The 17,295-nt window shown below is 43.9% G+C and overlaps 2 protein-coding genes across 7 annotated transcripts in view; one reads left to right on the top strand and one right to left on the bottom strand.

The window, feature by feature from the left end:
• Positions 1-10,400, top strand: part of CEP89 (centrosomal protein 89) — a 133,739-nt gene extending 123,339 nt beyond the window's left edge. For all 4 annotated transcript variants that reach the window (XM_073307850.2, XM_073307847.2, XM_073307849.2 and 1 more), the window contains one exon: positions 6,878-10,400. In XM_073307850.2, coding sequence (XP_073163951.1) covers positions 6,878-7,118 — 241 coding nt within the window. In that variant the 3' untranslated portion in view covers positions 7,119-10,400. The remainder of the gene's footprint in view (positions 1-6,877) is intronic.
• The window catches only part of LOC140896285 (E3 ubiquitin-protein ligase RNF182-like), a 69,273-nt gene that overhangs the window by 24,891 nt on the left and 27,087 nt on the right, over positions 1-17,295 (bottom strand). The gene's annotated exons all lie outside the window — the stretch shown is intronic.

Here is a 17,295-nt window from a genome sequence, read left to right as displayed (position 1 = left end):
ACCTAAAGAAAACACCTGAAAAACCTGGAATACCAACACTTTCTTTGGAAGATCCTCAACATAAAGTAGGAGGATTGCCACACTAATGCCAGTATCCTCACAGAGGCCAACGTCTTCAGCGTTGAGGCCCTGATTATTCAGCACCAGCTGAGGTGGCATGGGCACTGCGTGCGCATGCTTGATGTACGCATACCAAAACAACTGCTGTATGCCCTTCTCACCAAAGGAGAAAGGAAATGGGAAGGCCAAAAGAAACGCTTTAAAGACATCCTCAAGATAAACATCAAGAGATATCGTGTTGACACCACACACTGGGAAACAGTAGCCCAGGACAGGGATAACTGGCAAAGACTCCTCAGAGAGGGAACATACGTTCTTGGAGGAAAATCGCCTTGCCCTGGTTGCAGAAAAATGCCAGAATAGGACAGCCAACTGTCATTCAGCAATTGTGGCCCAACCCAGACTTCCAACACCACCTGCAACACCTGCCAATGAGCCTGTGGCTCAGCGATTGGACTCCTCAGTCACCAAAGGATCAATAAAAAATAAAACCTGTGAAAGAGATCATCCTTGACCTCCAGGGATGGACAACCGCTCACAGCCTGAGTTGGAACTCCGTGAGTGGTTCTCCTCACACTTTTCTCTGCGACATAGCTAGCTCTTAGCTTATTTAACTCTGTAAATAGTTAGCAGTTAGTATCCTTTAGACAGGTTTCCTTTATCGTTTTCAGGTTTTATTTCTAGTTTATTTGTTAATGTAGTTGGCGGTGGTACGCTCCAGGGGCATGCAGCACTCTCTGGACTTCAATCACTGATCTTTGTGTGAGGTATCTATTCCTAAAGCGATCCCTACACACATTGTTTGCTGCATCTTGGGGAAGGACATCAAGGAGAGGAGTTGCATTTGCCACCCCTTCAAGAAACATACTCAAGTTTCCAGGGATCTACACCTCAAGCTGCACCTCCTCGAACAGGCCAGAGGCTTACCTCAGCACTGGCACCAGATCATTCTCTCCATGCATAGTCAACTGTTACTATGGCAGAGAGTTTGAACAGGCCTTTGGACTTGCACTCCTCTTCATGCAGAAGGAGAGGTCAATCTTTCTCCTGTAGAGTCCCTCTAGGGTGACCAGACTTCCTGATAAAATAAGGACTGTCCCAATATTTAACTTTGTCCCGCGTCCCGACCAACATATGATCAGGATGCCATTTGTCCCAATATTGTAGGGTTCCCGGGTGTCCAGTTGTGACGGGGCTGGCAGGCTCCCTACTTGGCTCGTTGCACCTCCCCAGAAGTGGCGTCATCTCCCGCTGGGTCCTAGGTGCAAGGACGGCCAGGGGGGTTCTGAATGCTGCCCCTGCCATGCGTGCCTGCTCCACAGCTCCCATTGGACAGGAAACACAGCCCATGGGAGCTGCGGGGGCAGTGCCTGCGGGTGAGACAGCTCGCACAGCCACCTAGCTGCTCCTCCGCCTAGGTCCCAGAGGGAGATGTCGCCACTTCCGGGGAGCTGCCTGAGGTAAACACCCCAACCCCCAGCCCTGAGCCTCCTCCTGCACTCAAACTCCCTTCTGGTCTCAGCACCCTGAACTCCCTCCTGCATCTCAACCCCCTTCCCCAGCTGAGACCACCACTTGCAGTGGGAGCCGGGGCCATGCACCCCTAACTGATCCACGGCTTGCGGCAGGGGTCAGAGTCGGGGCCGGGCATCCCCCCATGTGTCCCGATATTTTGTTCTTGCAATCTGGTCACCTAGGTCCCTTGCAAAAAATCCATAAGACTGCTAGGAGCTGTTCCTGCTCCAAGAGAAGTTCATCTTCCACCTCAAAGAGATTGGAGCAACAATGAGATTCACCAGGTACCCAGAGTAGAACTGGGGCATTAGCCCATGTCTCCCACTACCAAGGCAAAAAACCCCCTCCTACTGTACCGTCAACTGCACATCCGTCTTCATGGTGGCTATTGAGCCTGGTACCAACACAAGCTGTTTCAGTGATGCCTCTTTTAGTGCCTATGACCCCTCAGGCATATGAAGTGGTGAAGAACCATTTTGTCTGCCCGATTTGCCGTTGATGCAGGAGTCTGCAGGGCGGTTATTACCTTCGTCTCTTCCCAGGCCCTCAACCTTTTCAGCACCGGACACAGAATGTTGCTGGCATCTGGGCAAAGGAAACAATCGGAGACTGCCTCATCTGCATCTTCCAGCACCCAAGTGCACTCTCCATTGGTCCTCAGAGAGTCTTCAACGTTGGCACCGGTGCTAGGGCCTTTGTCAGCCTGCGTGTTGATGCCAGGCTATGCACTGCCTCCAACAGAACCTGCTTCTTGAGAAACATTCACCTTGCCAACTGCACCACCAGTACCAGCCTTGTCTCTGCCCAGCTGGGAGTTGGACAGATTTAGTCATCAAGTAGCCCTGCCTGGTTGGGTGCTTCTTATGCCGAATGATTATTCGGAGGGCCCCTCTCAGTCTGGGTCAGACTTGTCTAGCTCTTCTTAATCCCCTCCAAGCCACAGAAAGTCCAGTGAATCATCCAGGCCACTTTAAGATGGACAACCTTGGTACCAGGATTTGTACCAATCACACAGCAAGGAGAAGCCAGTGCAGCCTGAGACATTTTGGCCTCCAATGCTATACTGGCTGATGTGAAACCCTTAGGGGACTCTTTGATCCTCCAGATCTAGAGCTCCACCCTGTTCCAGAAGGTCCCCAGAACCATCCATATCAGAACCTCATGTAGTAGAAAAGCAACTAGAAGCTCTTCCTATTGTACAACCAGCCCAACAAGATGAGCTATTGGAGGAATGAGCTCTGTCTTAGGCGGCTACTTTGGTTCCAGTCAATTTATCCTTGCTCTCCCCAGAGGGCTCAGTAGTTCCAGGCTCATCCTCACAGTCCCAGAAGTTTATAAATCCTAATCAGAATTTGCTTTGAAGAATGGCCTCTGTGATCATTATACAAACCAAGTTTTTACAGAATACCCACAAGCTGTTGGACATTCTCCCAAGGTGCAGACTTGAGAAGGGTAGCATCCCAATTAATGAGGCACTTTCAGAGCCAGCAAAGGCCTTATGGAATAGACCTGTGTTGTTGGCTCCCACAGCCAAACACACTGACAAGCATTTCCCATGTGCCTGCCATGGGGTTTCAGTGGTTTTACACTCATCTGGCCCAAAATTCCTTCGTAGTCGTGCCTGCCAATGAGAGGTCAAGGCAAGGGAGGTTCAAGTCAGCCCCCCAAAAATGGATGCAACTAATCAGCAGGCACTGTTAGCTTTGTTTGTTGGTTTTGTACAGAAATTCCCCATGGATTCCAGGGAACAATTCAAAGGCTTTTTGGCAGAGGGCAGTCCGGTTGTGAAGACATCTATTCCATCTGCCTTGAATATTATTGATGGTTCCTTTAGAATTTTGATCTCTGCAATTGTAATGAGGACAGTATCTTGGCTATATAATTCTGCTATAACCCCTGACATACAGCAAACAACAGAAGACCTTCCATTTGATGGGCGCTTCCTTTTTTTTTTTTTTTGGATAAAACTAAATCTCACAAAAGAATTGAGATATGAAAAGGTGCATTTCAGGGCTTGTTTTACTTTCCTCTCTGTGGTATAGGGACAGCATTTACTCCCCAGAAATCCCCTCAGTAGGAGTGAAGGCTTCTGGGTGTGCTCCAGAGAGACTGGAAGTGTCAGAGGAGGAGTTTATTTTTTTAAACACTTGTCACCAAAATGAATTCATAAAACCCCTTTTTAACACACAGTTTTAATTCTAAGCCACTTTTGGGCGAAGTGGCTACAAAAGGTCTGAGGGAGAAAATCAGAAATATTTAAGATGTGCTATTCTCCCCACCCTGAATAATGTTTCACATTTCTACACTATAAGGCCTGTCACACTAAATTTAACAACACTTCGCTTTCTCTAGCGGTGACTGCATTTCAGTGTTTCTGTAGAAACTAGCACACAGCCTTCTGCACAACAGTGAAGAGAAATTTGGCCAAGGATATATGCTAATACCTGCATTTACCTGGAGAGGCTAAGAAAGGTCTTGATGCAATGATCCATACTAAACTAATTTTATTTCCTTTCTGAGGTGGACTCAATTTCTCTCATAAAGGACACAATAATTGTCCTGTTGAAACTTCCGATGTACCTCAGGTTTCAGAGTAGCAGCCATGTTAGTCTGTATTCGCAAAAAGAAAAGGAGTACTTGTGGCACCTTAGAGACTAACACATTTATTTGAAGTGAGCTATAGCTCACGAAAGCTTATGCTCAAATAAATGTGTTAGTCTCTAAGGTGCCACAAGTACTCCTTTGCTGTACCTCAGAGACACCCACTCTCTTCACCTACTATTCTGTATATTTATTCACCAATAGGGTCAGGTCAAACTGTACTTCCAGAAGCAGTTCTTTAAAAAAGTCTCATGCAGCCTTAATTGTTTCAGTTTCACTGTTCTCTTCAGCACTGCTAGTTACTGTTTAGGTTTCTGCTTTTGAAAGTGGGTTTCATTGTCTAATTTGAGATGGAAAGCAGCATTATCTTATTAAAACAAAGGTTTTTAACATTGTCTAGTTCTTAAAATCTCTCATGTAAATGATGTAACATTCCGCCTTTCTAAGCAGCCAGCACTCCAAACTCTTAAATTTTGCATTTTCTCGCCCTGGTTCAGTGCTGTTGGGAATGTAGTAAGCATCCAGGATCCTCTTCCCCTGTACTCTTATTGCCCTTCCTGAATATCTTTGGCATGTAGTGTGAAGTTCCTACAAACGTCAGCAAGCTTCTCTTTTATACCTGCCTGCCTGAATAACAGATGTACACAGTAGAAGAGTCATTTTCAGTAAGATGGTTTCACCCATTTCTGAAGTTCCAAACACAAAGGATGGAGTGGAAGAAAATGCAGACAAGAGTTAAAAAAACATAGAAATGAGGCAATGAGAAGAGAGGCGTGGCAGAGCAAGGGAGTGAGCTATAGGCAGGGAAGGATAGCATAGGGCCTTGGTTTGGAAGGCAAGAGAAAGCTAGTGAAGGATTTCAAGAGTGCAGTGCAAGAAAGGTGATTTTGACAGCAGCATTTTGGAAACAGTGGAAGGAACTACACTTTCATGTGAAGCAGACATACCATAATTTACTTTATTACTGGCGCTGGAGTAACCTCTTTTCTTGCACCAACGCTAGCACCATACTTTTCTCCTTTTCTTTTTCTCAAGTGGTTCTTTATCTTCTGAGGTTGTGCAGTGTCTGTCCAGCCAAGAATAAGGTAGAGAGTCTAGTAATGGATACTGGAATATGAACTGAGGGGATAATTTGTAGTCTAAACAAAGCAAAATATTTACCCTCTGAATGAGGCACAAAATTAGGCAAACGTATTTAAATGAGCCCAGATTTTAAGGCTTATATGTGTGAAAGGTGTATACATGCTGCATGTGTATGTATGAGAGAGAGGTGGTGTAGATTTAAAATGACCATTTGATCCAAAAAGAAAAATTCAGAACATCTGAGAGTGGCACTGCATATCAGCGTATGGGCAGCATGTAGATAGATGCACAATTGAGTAGTACAATTAAATGTTATGATGCTGAAACACCTTTATTGCCATATAACAGCTGGAAGTCACACAGATCTTTATCACAAAATTTAAAAAATCCTACACTCAAATACAAGGATTCTGACTTTCACGCATCAGTGTTTATGTCAACATATTCCTTTATTTAAGGCTGATCTAGAATGCACTAATCTGAGACCACATGGTATACAGGGAATAGAAGAGAGCCACCTGCTTTTTATTGAGATAGTAGGTTGTGAGCCTATCCGAAAGCATAGTGCAGTTATAAAAGCCAGCCACTGCACAAGACCAGAGGAAGCCTGAGGCTTAGGATACAAACAGATATCAAATCACCACCATTTTCATTCAGTTGCCTTCTGACAAGACTGTGTGTGTGTGATCTCAGCAGATCTGACAAGAAGGGAAGTGAGTCAAATTCAATCAGGCAATGAGTGCTTGGAGAGTATTTTTGTGTATGAGGTAGCTCTGTGAAGTGCAGGAAGAAGTCAGCTCCTTTCCTTGGTAATGGAGATAGCCTAAAGATACCATCTACCAGACTTCTCATGCTTCGCATCCTAGAGCAAGTGGCAGATAATCATCATGGCTTGTTCAAAGGGTTATTTTATCAACTTGTCAACATTAGATTAGGTTGTCCCCAAAACTAGTCAACTTAAAAAAAAGAAGTATTTGCAATGAAACTGTCAGAAGTGGCTTGATGCTCAAGAGCAGCTGGGATCTATTCTCGGGGCTAAGTGCACTCTGCAGGTGATGCTATTGGATGCCTAAGGAAGGGGGCTAATATCTGCTCACTGTATGAGTGACTTTTGCTGGCAGATTCTTTGAACATCCCTGCAGTACAAGTGCCATGTACAGAGATGTCCAGAGAGGGAGCAAAATCAAGTACATGGGCTTGAATTCTCCTTTCGTTTATGCAAGTACAACTCTCAGTGACTTAAATAGGGAGTTGCACTGGTGTAACAGGAGAAGTTGACCCATGATGTTCCCCAGAAATGGTGGAGGAATAAGGAAGAACTGTTTTGATCACAGGCTAGTGCTTTGAGCGGGATCCATAACCACATGCATGAGCCCAGAACTCCTGTTTTGCTTCTAATCACATCCTCTCTTCTTAACCTTTTAAAATACTTAATGTGTTTTTTTAAACACAGTGGAGACCAATTTAATCAAAACATTTCAGGTACTTGAAGTCATGTATCATGCAATAACACTATTTGTTAAATGTTAAAGGTATATACTGTACAAATGAACTTTTAAACAAACTGGATTTGAATGTTTGAAATCAGCATCCTCTTTTTTTATTTTCATTCTTTCAGAGAAGTGGAAGGTGAACTTGAAATAGTTTGGGAATCTACCTCCAAAGAGAACAGGAAAATGAAAGAACTCTTGCATAAATCTCTGGAGAAGAATAACATGTGGAGCACTGTCAGAGTTTATGAATCATATTTAGATGAAATCTCTCAGAAGGACTTTATTTCTGGATATGGTTTTAGCTACTGTGATGTGAAACCATCATCACCCACAAAAAATCAAAGTAAACAGGAACCTCTGTGTTAAGGACAAAGGTGCCTCTACGTCTCACACAAGAAAAGATGATCCCAAAGAAACACAACAAGAGCTCTACGTCTGAATTAGACTCTCTTCAAGCACAAAATATGTTCTAACAAAAAAGCATTTATGCTCTTTGATACTGATATATACGTTAACTTGAATTGATAACAGCATATTCTCGCTCTGGTAGAGTTATATTTTTAGTATAGATTTTAATAATATTGTTGATGTCATTTGATAAAAGGCCATTGCTAATCCAGTAGAAATGTAGTATAGCACTAGTCACGACTCTGAAGCCGGCTGTACTTATCAAATTAAAGGGATAAATAATTGCAGCTCTTCACATTCTAATTGCCAGACTCACAGAGCACATAAATTCTCGGGTTACTGTTTCCTATTCACTTGTTTTATAGCAGAGACTCTCCTATATCATAAATAATGCTTATGTTTAAATATGGTTTAATTGAAATGCTAGCAGTTTCATCTATAAACAATCCTATACAGTTGTTTAAATATCCAAAATGTGGAGATTTAATCAAACCAAATACATAGAAAACATCTGCAATGTCTAATCTTTATTTCATTGTTTGTAAAGCACTTTAATATCCTGAGATGCAAAGTATTACTCTTAGGATCGATTGCCTACTACCTGGAGAAAGGGAGAGGAAGTGCCAACTGTGTAGGGGATTTGGGGACAAGGCAGGGGCAAATTAGTGGCACCACACCCCCTACTACCTCACAGATATCCAAATGGGAGTTGGTGCTGCTGGAATCCATGGCTGCTTATAAACAGCTGTAGAGGGACCCAGCCAGCAGCAGCATGTTTCCTACTGGAGTTGTGCTGCCAAGGGGATGGAAAGTCAGAAGAGGCATGAGTCATCCCCAGGATCAGGAGGCTTTGCCCTCTGCAAATTCAACAGCATCTAAAACCACTTCCCCTTTAGGGGAAAATTTGCAGGGAACCCCTCAATTTTTTCTGCTCTAGGTAGACCCCTTCACAGAGTTCTTTGCAGCAGGGGGAAGTCTGTCCCATTAGTACGACATAGTATGACATTTATTGTCATATTTCACAGCAATTGCACATTGTAGTAACCAAAGCTCAAAGTTGATATAAAGTGAAGGGTTTTACAGGAACTAAACAGCAAAAATAAAATCAGGGAAACAAAGGTCCCTTAAAAAGAACATGAAAAAGAAAACGGACTCCAACTGGTGTGGATCTGAGAGAGTTCACTTATATCCATCCCAGAGTGTTCTACTTCACATTAAGGGCCTCACTTAGGAAAACATTGGTATTCAGGAAGAAGGGCTTAAACAAGGGTTTAAAAAAAGAAAAGAAAAATGTACAAGCAGCAGAGTTTACATGCCAAAATAGAGATGAGCCATGGACTCCATGAAGTCCAATAGCAAAGTCTCTAGTGATTTTACATGGAAGGTGCTCAGATACTAGTGAGGGTGAACATATGGAACACTAACGGTATTGTCTTCACTGTCCAAAAAACCCTAGGCAGCATGTCTGAGAGCCTGAGTCAAGTGACTTGGGCTCATGCTATGGGTCTAAAAATAGCAGTGTAGACACTGCCACTTGGGCTGGAGTTCAGGCCTCTGAGACCCTCTCTGCTTTGCCAGGTTTTAAAGCCTGAGCAGGAATGTCTACACTGCTATTTTTAGTCCCAGAGTGTGGTAAGCCCCACTCAGTTGACCTGGCTCTTAAGACTTGCTGCTGCAGGGTTTTTGTTTTTTCGTGCAGTGTAAACATATCCTAAGATAGGATATGTGCTTTGAGTTCCATTAAGTCTGTGAGAATTAAACACACGCTCAAGTGCTTTCCTGAATTAGGGTCTAAAGCATGTGCAAAATCACTAAATTGCAGCTGACTTGTTACCAGCTCAAATAGTTTTATCTTTACTATCGCATTTTTGAGCTTTCAGTTACAAAGAACTCTCCCCCAGACACCTAACTACAAACAGGATAATTCTTTAAAATTCTTATGTTTTTGGGCTCAGTGGCTGTGACATAACAGTGATGTAACAAAAGCCTAAACCTAATAAGATCAAGTAATACACGAGATGAGGATTGAGAGAATGAGCTAATAATATCTAATATTTTCATTTAGACTTTCACTAGATCTTGTAGCCCAACCACTCCTGTTTCTCTGAGGTCTTGGAGGTGGCTATTTTAATTTGAGAGGCAATACCCACAGTATCAATTCAGCTGTTATACAAAGAACATTACAGACTATGTACATGCATAATTCTGCATCTAATACACGCTTCCATCAGCATTCACAAATGGACAACTTAGACATGCACATATAGTAATTGTGCATACATATCAGACAGGCACTGTGCATCAGATTTTTTAAAATGGGCACCTGAATTTTCCATGCACAGCACAAGTACTCAGGCAAAAAACAGTAATTAGGTACCCAAAGTAGAGATTACACACTTTTCAGGTTTTAATTACCTGTTTGCACCTGGCTGGACATTTTAGGTTCCTTCTTTGGAAACCTTGCCCTTCTTGGCTTACCTCTAACATCGCTGAGAACTACTCTAGTTATGACTGGTTGGAAACTAGGGGTGGGATTTTCAAAGTCACTCAGTGTTGGCCTAATTCTGTTGCCACTGAGGTCAAAGGTAAAAACTCCCTCTGAGCCCACCCTAGAGACACACTTCCATCTCCCTCCCTTTCCTTTTTTGCGGACTCCTTTCTTCTCTATAGCTCTAATTTTGGACCTTTAAATTTAAGCTTTATGTACCTTTATTTATCTTCACAAAGTAACTTTGTAGCTTACTGAATATATTCATAAATACTTGCACAACCAAAGGCTGCACTATACGTCAAACATTTCTAATATGTAAAATTTAATTTAAAAAATTATTTTTTGGAGGTTCTCATCCTGTGAAATTCTCTCGGAAATAAAATTTGCATTGTATTAAGGAAACTTAGAAAACATGATGGCATATTCCATGAGTTAGTTGAGTGACCATGAGTTGGTTGAGTTCAGGATCCTGACGCAGGGAAGAAAGGTAAGCAGCAGGATACGGACCCTGGACTTCAGGAAAGCAGACTTCGACTCCCTCAGGGAACGGATGGCCAGGATCCCATGGGGGACTAACTTGAAGGGGAAAGGAGTCCAGGAGAGCTGGCTGTATTTCAAGGAATCCCTGTTGAGGTTACAGGGACAAACCACCCCAATGAGTCGAAAGAATAGTAAATATGGCAGGCGACCAGCTTGGCTTAATGGTGAAATCCTAGCGGATCTTAAACATAAAAAAGAAGCTTACAAGAAGTGGAAGGTTGGACTTATGACCAGGGAAGAGTATAAAAATATTGCTCGGGCATGTAGGAATGATATCAGGAGGGCCAAATCGCACCTGGAGCTGCAGCTAGCCAGAGATGTCAAGAGTAACAAGAAGGGTTTCTTCAGGTATGTTGGCAACAAGAAGAAAGCCAAGGAATGTGTGGGCCCCTTACTGAATGACGGAGGCAACCTAGTGACAGAGGATGTGGAAAAAGCTAATGTACTCAATGCTTTTTTTTCCTGTTTTCACTAATAAGGTCAGCTCCCAGACTGCTGCGCTGGGCATCACAAAATGGGGAAGAGATGGCCAGCCCTCTGTGGAGATAGAGGTGGTTAGGGACTATTTAGAAAATCTGGACGTGCACAAGTCCATGGGGCCGGACGAGTTGCATCCGAGAGTGCTGAAGGAATTGGCGGCTGTGATTGCAGAGCCATTGGCCATTATCTTTGAAAACTCGTGGCGAACGGGGGAAGTCCCGGATGACTGGAAAAAGGCTAATGTAGTGCCAATCTTTAAAAAAGAGAAGAAGGAGGATCCTGGGAACTACAGGCCAGTCAGCCTCACCTCAGTCCCTGGAAAAATCATGGAGCAGGTCCTCAAAGAATCAATCCTGAAGCACTTGCATGAGAGGAAAGTGATCAGGAACAGCCAGCATGCATTCACCAAGGGAAGGTCATGCCTGACTAATCTAATCGCCTTTTATGATGAGATTACTGGTTCTGTGGATGAAGGGAAAGCAGTGGATGTATTGTTTCTTGACTTTAGCAAAGCTTTTGACACGGTCTCCCACAGTATTCTTGTCAGCAAGTTAAGGAAGTATGGGCTGGATGAATGCACTATAAGGTGGGTAGAAAGCTGGCTAGATTGTCGGGCTCAACGGGTAGTGATCAATGGCTCCATGTCTAGTTGGCAGCCGGTATCAAGTGGAGTGCCCCAAGGGTCGGTCCTGGGGCCGGTTTTGTTCAATATCTTCATAAATGATCTGGAGGATGGTGTGGATTGCACTCTCAGCAAATTTGTGGATGATACTAAACTGGGAGGAGTGGTAGATACGCTGGAGGGGAGGGATAGGATACAGAAGGACCTAGACAAATTGGAGGATTGGGCCAAAAGAAATCTGATGAGGTTCAATAAGGATAAGTGCAGGGTCCTGCACTTAGGACGGAAGAACCCAATGCACAGCTACAGACTAGGGACCGAATGGCTAGGCAGCAGTTCTGCGGAAAAGGACCTAGGGGTGACAGTGGACGAGAAGCTGGATATGAGTCAGCAGTGTGCCCTTGTTGCCAAGAAGGCCAATGGCATTTTGGGATGTATAAGTAGGGGCATAGCGAGCAGATCGAGGGACGTGATCGTTCCCCTCTATTCGACATTGGTGAGGCCTCATCTGGAGTACTGTGTCCAGTTTTGGGCCCCACACTACAAGAAGGATGTGGATAAATTGGAGAGAGTCCAGCGAAGGGCAACAAAAATGATTAGGGGACTGGAACACATGAGTTATGAGGAGAGGCTGAGGGAGCTGGGATTGTTTAGCCTGCAGAAGAGAAGAATGAGGGGGGATTTGATAGCTGCTTTCAACTACCTGAAAGGGGGTTCCAAAGAGGATGGCTCTAGACTGTTCTCAATGGTAGCAGATGACAGAACGAGGAGTAATGGTCTCAAGTTGCAGTGGGGGAGGTTTAGATTGGATATTAGGAAAAACTTTTTCACTAAGAGGGTGGTGAAACACTGGAATGCGTTACCTAGGGAGGTGGTAGAATCTCCTTCCTTAGAGGTTTTTAAGGTCAGGCTTGACAAAGCCCTGGCTGGGATGATTTAACTGGGAATTGGTCCTGCTTCGAGCAGGGGGTTGGACTAGATGCCCTTCTGGGGTCCCTTCCAACCCTGATATTCTATGATTCTCATGTGGGCCCAATCCCGCATTCCGTGCATACCAAAAGCTCCCAAAGGCACATGGGAATTATGCATGTAAAGGATTGGGCCCCCCAATTGTTTTGATGGGTATGTTGAAAAATATGTAGTTGCTGATTAGTTGAAGAGTTTACCTGAGTTTTAAAATCAAACCAGAGATGTTGGAAACCCTTGAGACTAGAGAAATTTCATGATGAAGAATAAGTAACAACATCTTGTCTAGAGTGCACAATATCAAATGGAGTTAATACAAATAGAATTAATGGTTAAAGGGATATTTCTGCTGTGAAATCTATGAGTTATGAAAGAAGCAAGTAATTTGGTTCTATTTTTTGCACAGCTTAGAGTTGATTTCCCTCTAAATCTCTCACTAGTGAAAAACAAGTATTAGACTCAATTTGTTTAGCTTTCATTTCAGAGTACTTTATATTTAAAGCCTGTTTATAGGTACAAAAATAATATAGTTTATTGTGAACTGTTGGTCTTAGGACTAGACAAAGAGTGCATTTTGCAATCTTATGCAGAAAGCTATTAATTTGAAAGCATGTTATTTTAGTTCAAATCATTTTATTCTGAATATCATTTACATTCAGATTGTATACTAAAATACAGTAAAAAAGACAAAATAAAAAATATCCAAGATCCTAATAAATAACAAAGGCTGTAACATACAGGTTAGAGTTGACTATTAGGCAGTACAGTCTGTTAAAGTAAACAAATACCGCATCCAAAAGTCATAAATAATGTTGACTAAAACAAGTCTCTGACTAAATTAGCATGATAGTGGTTCACACCAGAATTAATGCTCAAGTCCCAGTCAAAAGCCTGAAGGCCTTTAAAGATTTCCTTAACCTCTACAGAAAGCAAATGAGCCACTGGAGACAAAAGCCAGTGGATAGATTCTGGATTTTTAGCTGCTAGTGAGACCCCTCCAGCTCCAGAACACTAAACAGTCATGTAATTCCCAGTGAGTACAGTACGACTATTTTATTGTATTGTATTTCTTATTTCAGAATGGCAGATTCCTATATAACCAAAGACAAGACAGAGAAAAAGATCAGCACCAGGAATTCATTAATATGTTTTGTCTACAAAGTTAAGGCTTCCAAAAAGCAGGATGTATTTTTAACCCAGAAGAATAAAATATGTTTTTTGTTTCCAGTAGTGAATTGAAAAACAAGCAAACAATATACTATTTGAATCAATATTGGCTGTGTGTATGAAGGTGAAAGGTTACCTAGTGAAAGGATTGCTGGCACTGGAGGAGCAACCTCTTTCCAAATAGAATAGCAGAGAAAATAATACGAAGACATAGCAACTCACCATCGACTTAAATAATCCACCTCAGATTTCTGGCCAGAGCACCCTACGTGAGATCTGATGGCATCACTTGGGTAGTAGATGGTATCAGTGCACCAAGCCAGGCTTAGACCTATGATATGCATTCAGTCTTGGGACTTTGCAGATGGCCTGGTAGATGTGTTTGGTAATATTATTTAGATACCAATAAGGGGGCAACAGCTGGCCAGGGGAGACTGGGAGCATCCCCTTTCCTTTACTGCCACAACCCGCTGCAACTAAAGTAGCTGATCCAGAAACTGAATGATAAATACTTTATGGCATCAACCTAGTGGTTCAAACACTGAGACACGTTTGCATTGTGGCTCAATAATTTACTTGAACTTGTTTTAAAATATTTTTTCAAATAATACCATAGAAAAGTGGTGTTTTAGCTACATAAAACTCGGCCACATAAAGAAAAGGAATAACAAGAGAGAACTAAAAACCCAGACAGCCATCTGTATCAGTTCGTGTTAAAATATATTTCTAAGATTTTCACTTCTGAAATCAGAGATCCATACCTTACAGCGATGAAAAAGTATGCTGTGCCATGTGGCATTACAGATGACATTAAATAGGTGATAATTCTTCAGGAAATAATCAGTATAAACCAGCTGGCCTTACTGCTTTACTAAGATACCTCCTAAAAGCACACGTCTGTTGAAACACTGCATAAAGCTTACAGGGTATTTGAACATTAGTATCCCATTTCTCCACCAGTTTTAATTCCCCATTGAAAGAGCTTCTTGTTTAATCCTGTTTATTGAGAATTTATAGGTGGTAAAGATGATTAGTTTTCCCACAGCAATATGATATCAGGAGATTTATGTGGCTCTACTTACAGCTCAGACTTAATCTGATCCACTTTACAGTTTATGGGCCAAATGCTCAAGCCCTGGAGCAGTTTGACTTCAAGAGGTGGAGGTATCTTGGACAGAATGTAGCATTCGTAAATACAACAGGAGATCTATTTGGAAATGCATTGCAAGGAGAGGGCTTGTTCTTTGCAATGTTCAGCAATGGGAATGAAGAGCCTGGATGAAGTGCAGAAGGCATGGGTGTATTGGAGGTAGAAGGCCAGTGCACGGCAGACATCAAGAGAGTGCAATGTTCTGGCTCTGTGGGAGGCGTGGGGTCTGGGATAGAAGATCAGGAAGTGGATGCACTGCTTCAGGTGTAACGTGGACACTACCTTAAGGATGCATTTGGGGTACAGGTGTAAGGAGACCTTGTACTTATGGAAGAGAGTGAAAGGGGGGGGATCAGCCATCATGGCTGCCAATCTGCTAACATTTCATGCTGACAAGATGACAACCAAGAAGATCACCTTCACTGAGAGGTGGGAGACCAAGCACATCATGCGGGGTTCGAAGGGTGGCTTGGTCAGAGCAGAGACAGCAACATTAAGGTCCCAAGAAGGGGTCAACTTAAGCACTAGTCGAAAGACGTTGAGCAGACCTTTGAGGAAACAGTGGTCGGGTAAGTAAAGATAGCGCAGCCATCCACCAGAGGGAGGAAGACACTAAGTGCCGCCAGGTGGATCCATATAGCACGGTGGGTGAGAAGCAATAGTTTGAGTTGAAGAAGGTGGTCAAAAGAGAATAGCAATGGATTTGGAGTCTAGAACATAATGGTGGCGGTGAGCTCAGGTGGTTTCCATTTCGCTTGAGAGCAAGCCCTGGTAGATGGTCTTCTGTTGTGCAAGAGGACCTTGCACACCAAGGTAGAGCATGCCCTGTTTACTTGCGAGCTGCATCCAAATACCAAGCCATGAGTGGAGCCAGCTTGGATTGGGGTGCTGGAGATGTCCCTACACCTGGGTGAGGAAATCCAGATGTCCATGGAGGCAGAGTGGGGGATGAGCGGAGAGACAAAGGTGAGGTGAACCAACACTGGTGAGGCCAAAAGGGGGCTATCAGTATGACCATTGCTCAGTCCCGGTGAACCTTGCCCAGGACTTGGGGAAGCAGGGGGAATGGGTGGAAAGGCATACCGAAAGTTGCCAATCCAGGGGAGGAAAAGGGTATTGCGCCCCAGGGGACTGCCTCCACAGTTCCCTCTGTAGCAATAAAGGGGAAGTTTATGGTTCTTGCTGGTCATGAAGTGGTCCCAGTAAGGGGAGCCTCACCTGTGGAAAATGGAATGCAGGCTGGGATTGTGCAGTTCCCACTCATGGTTTGCGTAAAAGAACCTGCTGAGCATGTCCATGAGGGAGCTGTTGGCATCGGGGAGATATGTGGCCTGTAGCATGACACTGCTTGATGCACCAGGTTCAGATGTGGACAGCCTCCGCACAGAGGGAGGGAGACTTGGCGCCACTTTGCTTGTTGATATAGACTACTGCAGCCATGTTGTTGGAGAAAAGTTGAATGCGATAGGATTGTGTGAGGGGGAGGAATGCCTGATAGGCAAGACAAGCGGCTCTCAACTCCAAGATGTTGACACACATCCTAGCTTCTCGTGCTGTCCAGAGGCCCTGGGCGGTGTGACCATTCAGGTGGGCACCCCAGGCAGTGCAAGAGGCATCCATGGAGAGAGCGTAGGAGGTATAAAGGGGGTGCCAACCAGGACTTCGGACAGGTCAGTCCATCATGCAAGGGAGGCCAGAACAACCTGGTGAAGCACAATGGGTTTGTCCAAGCGGTCTGTCTGTGCCTTTTAGATAGACAGGAGCCATAGCTGAAGGCAGTGCATGTGGATGTGGGCATGGGGCATTAGGGATTTACAGGCCACCATGTGGCCAAGTAGGGAAAGAAATCGGTGGATGGCGGTGTGAGGTGCAGTGCAAGGTAATGATAGAAGCGAGAGTGGCAAAGTGGTTCACCAAGAGGTGGAGTCCAGGCACGCACCAATAAAGGTGATCTGGTGGGTATGTACGAAAACTGACTTTTCTTTGTTAATGCAAATCCCAAGAGCAGAGAGTAGACCATGAAGGGCCAAGATAGCTGATAAGAGGTGCCTGTGGGATGACGCAACGAGGAGCCAGTTGTCCAGGTAGGGGAATACTGAGTGGCCGTTTGGCTGCAATGACGGCGAAGACGTAGGGAGCAGCTGCGATACCAAAAGGAAGGACATGGAACTGATAATGAGAGTTTCCAACCATAAAATGGAGAAACTTCTGGTGAGCAGGGTGAACATCGATGTGGAAATTGCCATCTTTCATGTTGAGAGCTGCGAACCTCCCTGGGAAAGGAAAGGGAAAGGATAATCAAGGGGAGCATCACCATCCAGAACTTGACTTTCTTTATAAACCTATTGAGCACACAGAGATCCAGAATACAGCCTGTCAGTTGGCCCTTCTTTGGAATGAGGAAATACAGAGGGGAACCAGCTCTATGGTGCCTTTTCAGAGAACGTTGTCTGCTTCCTGTCAGAGAAGATCTTGATCAGAGGGATTGTCATGGCCAATTTACCAAGGGTCAAAGTGGATTCTCCACCACTGAATTTGTAAGTCAAGTTATTCTAAAGAATATGCTCTAGGAATTATTTTGGGGGCATTCTATGGCCTGTATTATACAGAACATCAGATTAAATAATGACATGGTCCCTTCTCGCCTTGGACTCTATGAATCATAATCCTGATGTTCCCATTATTCACATCAGTGCCCAATCCTTCAGGCTGCCTTATA

The sequence above is a fragment of the Lepidochelys kempii genome, chromosome 12 (assembly GCF_965140285.1).
Source record: "Lepidochelys kempii isolate rLepKem1 chromosome 12, rLepKem1.hap1, whole genome shotgun sequence".
NCBI classification, from domain to species: domain Eukaryota; kingdom Metazoa; phylum Chordata; order Testudines; family Cheloniidae; genus Lepidochelys; species Lepidochelys kempii.
The sequence above is the reverse complement of the archived record's forward strand: the minus strand, read 5'-3'. Positions and strand labels throughout refer to the sequence as shown.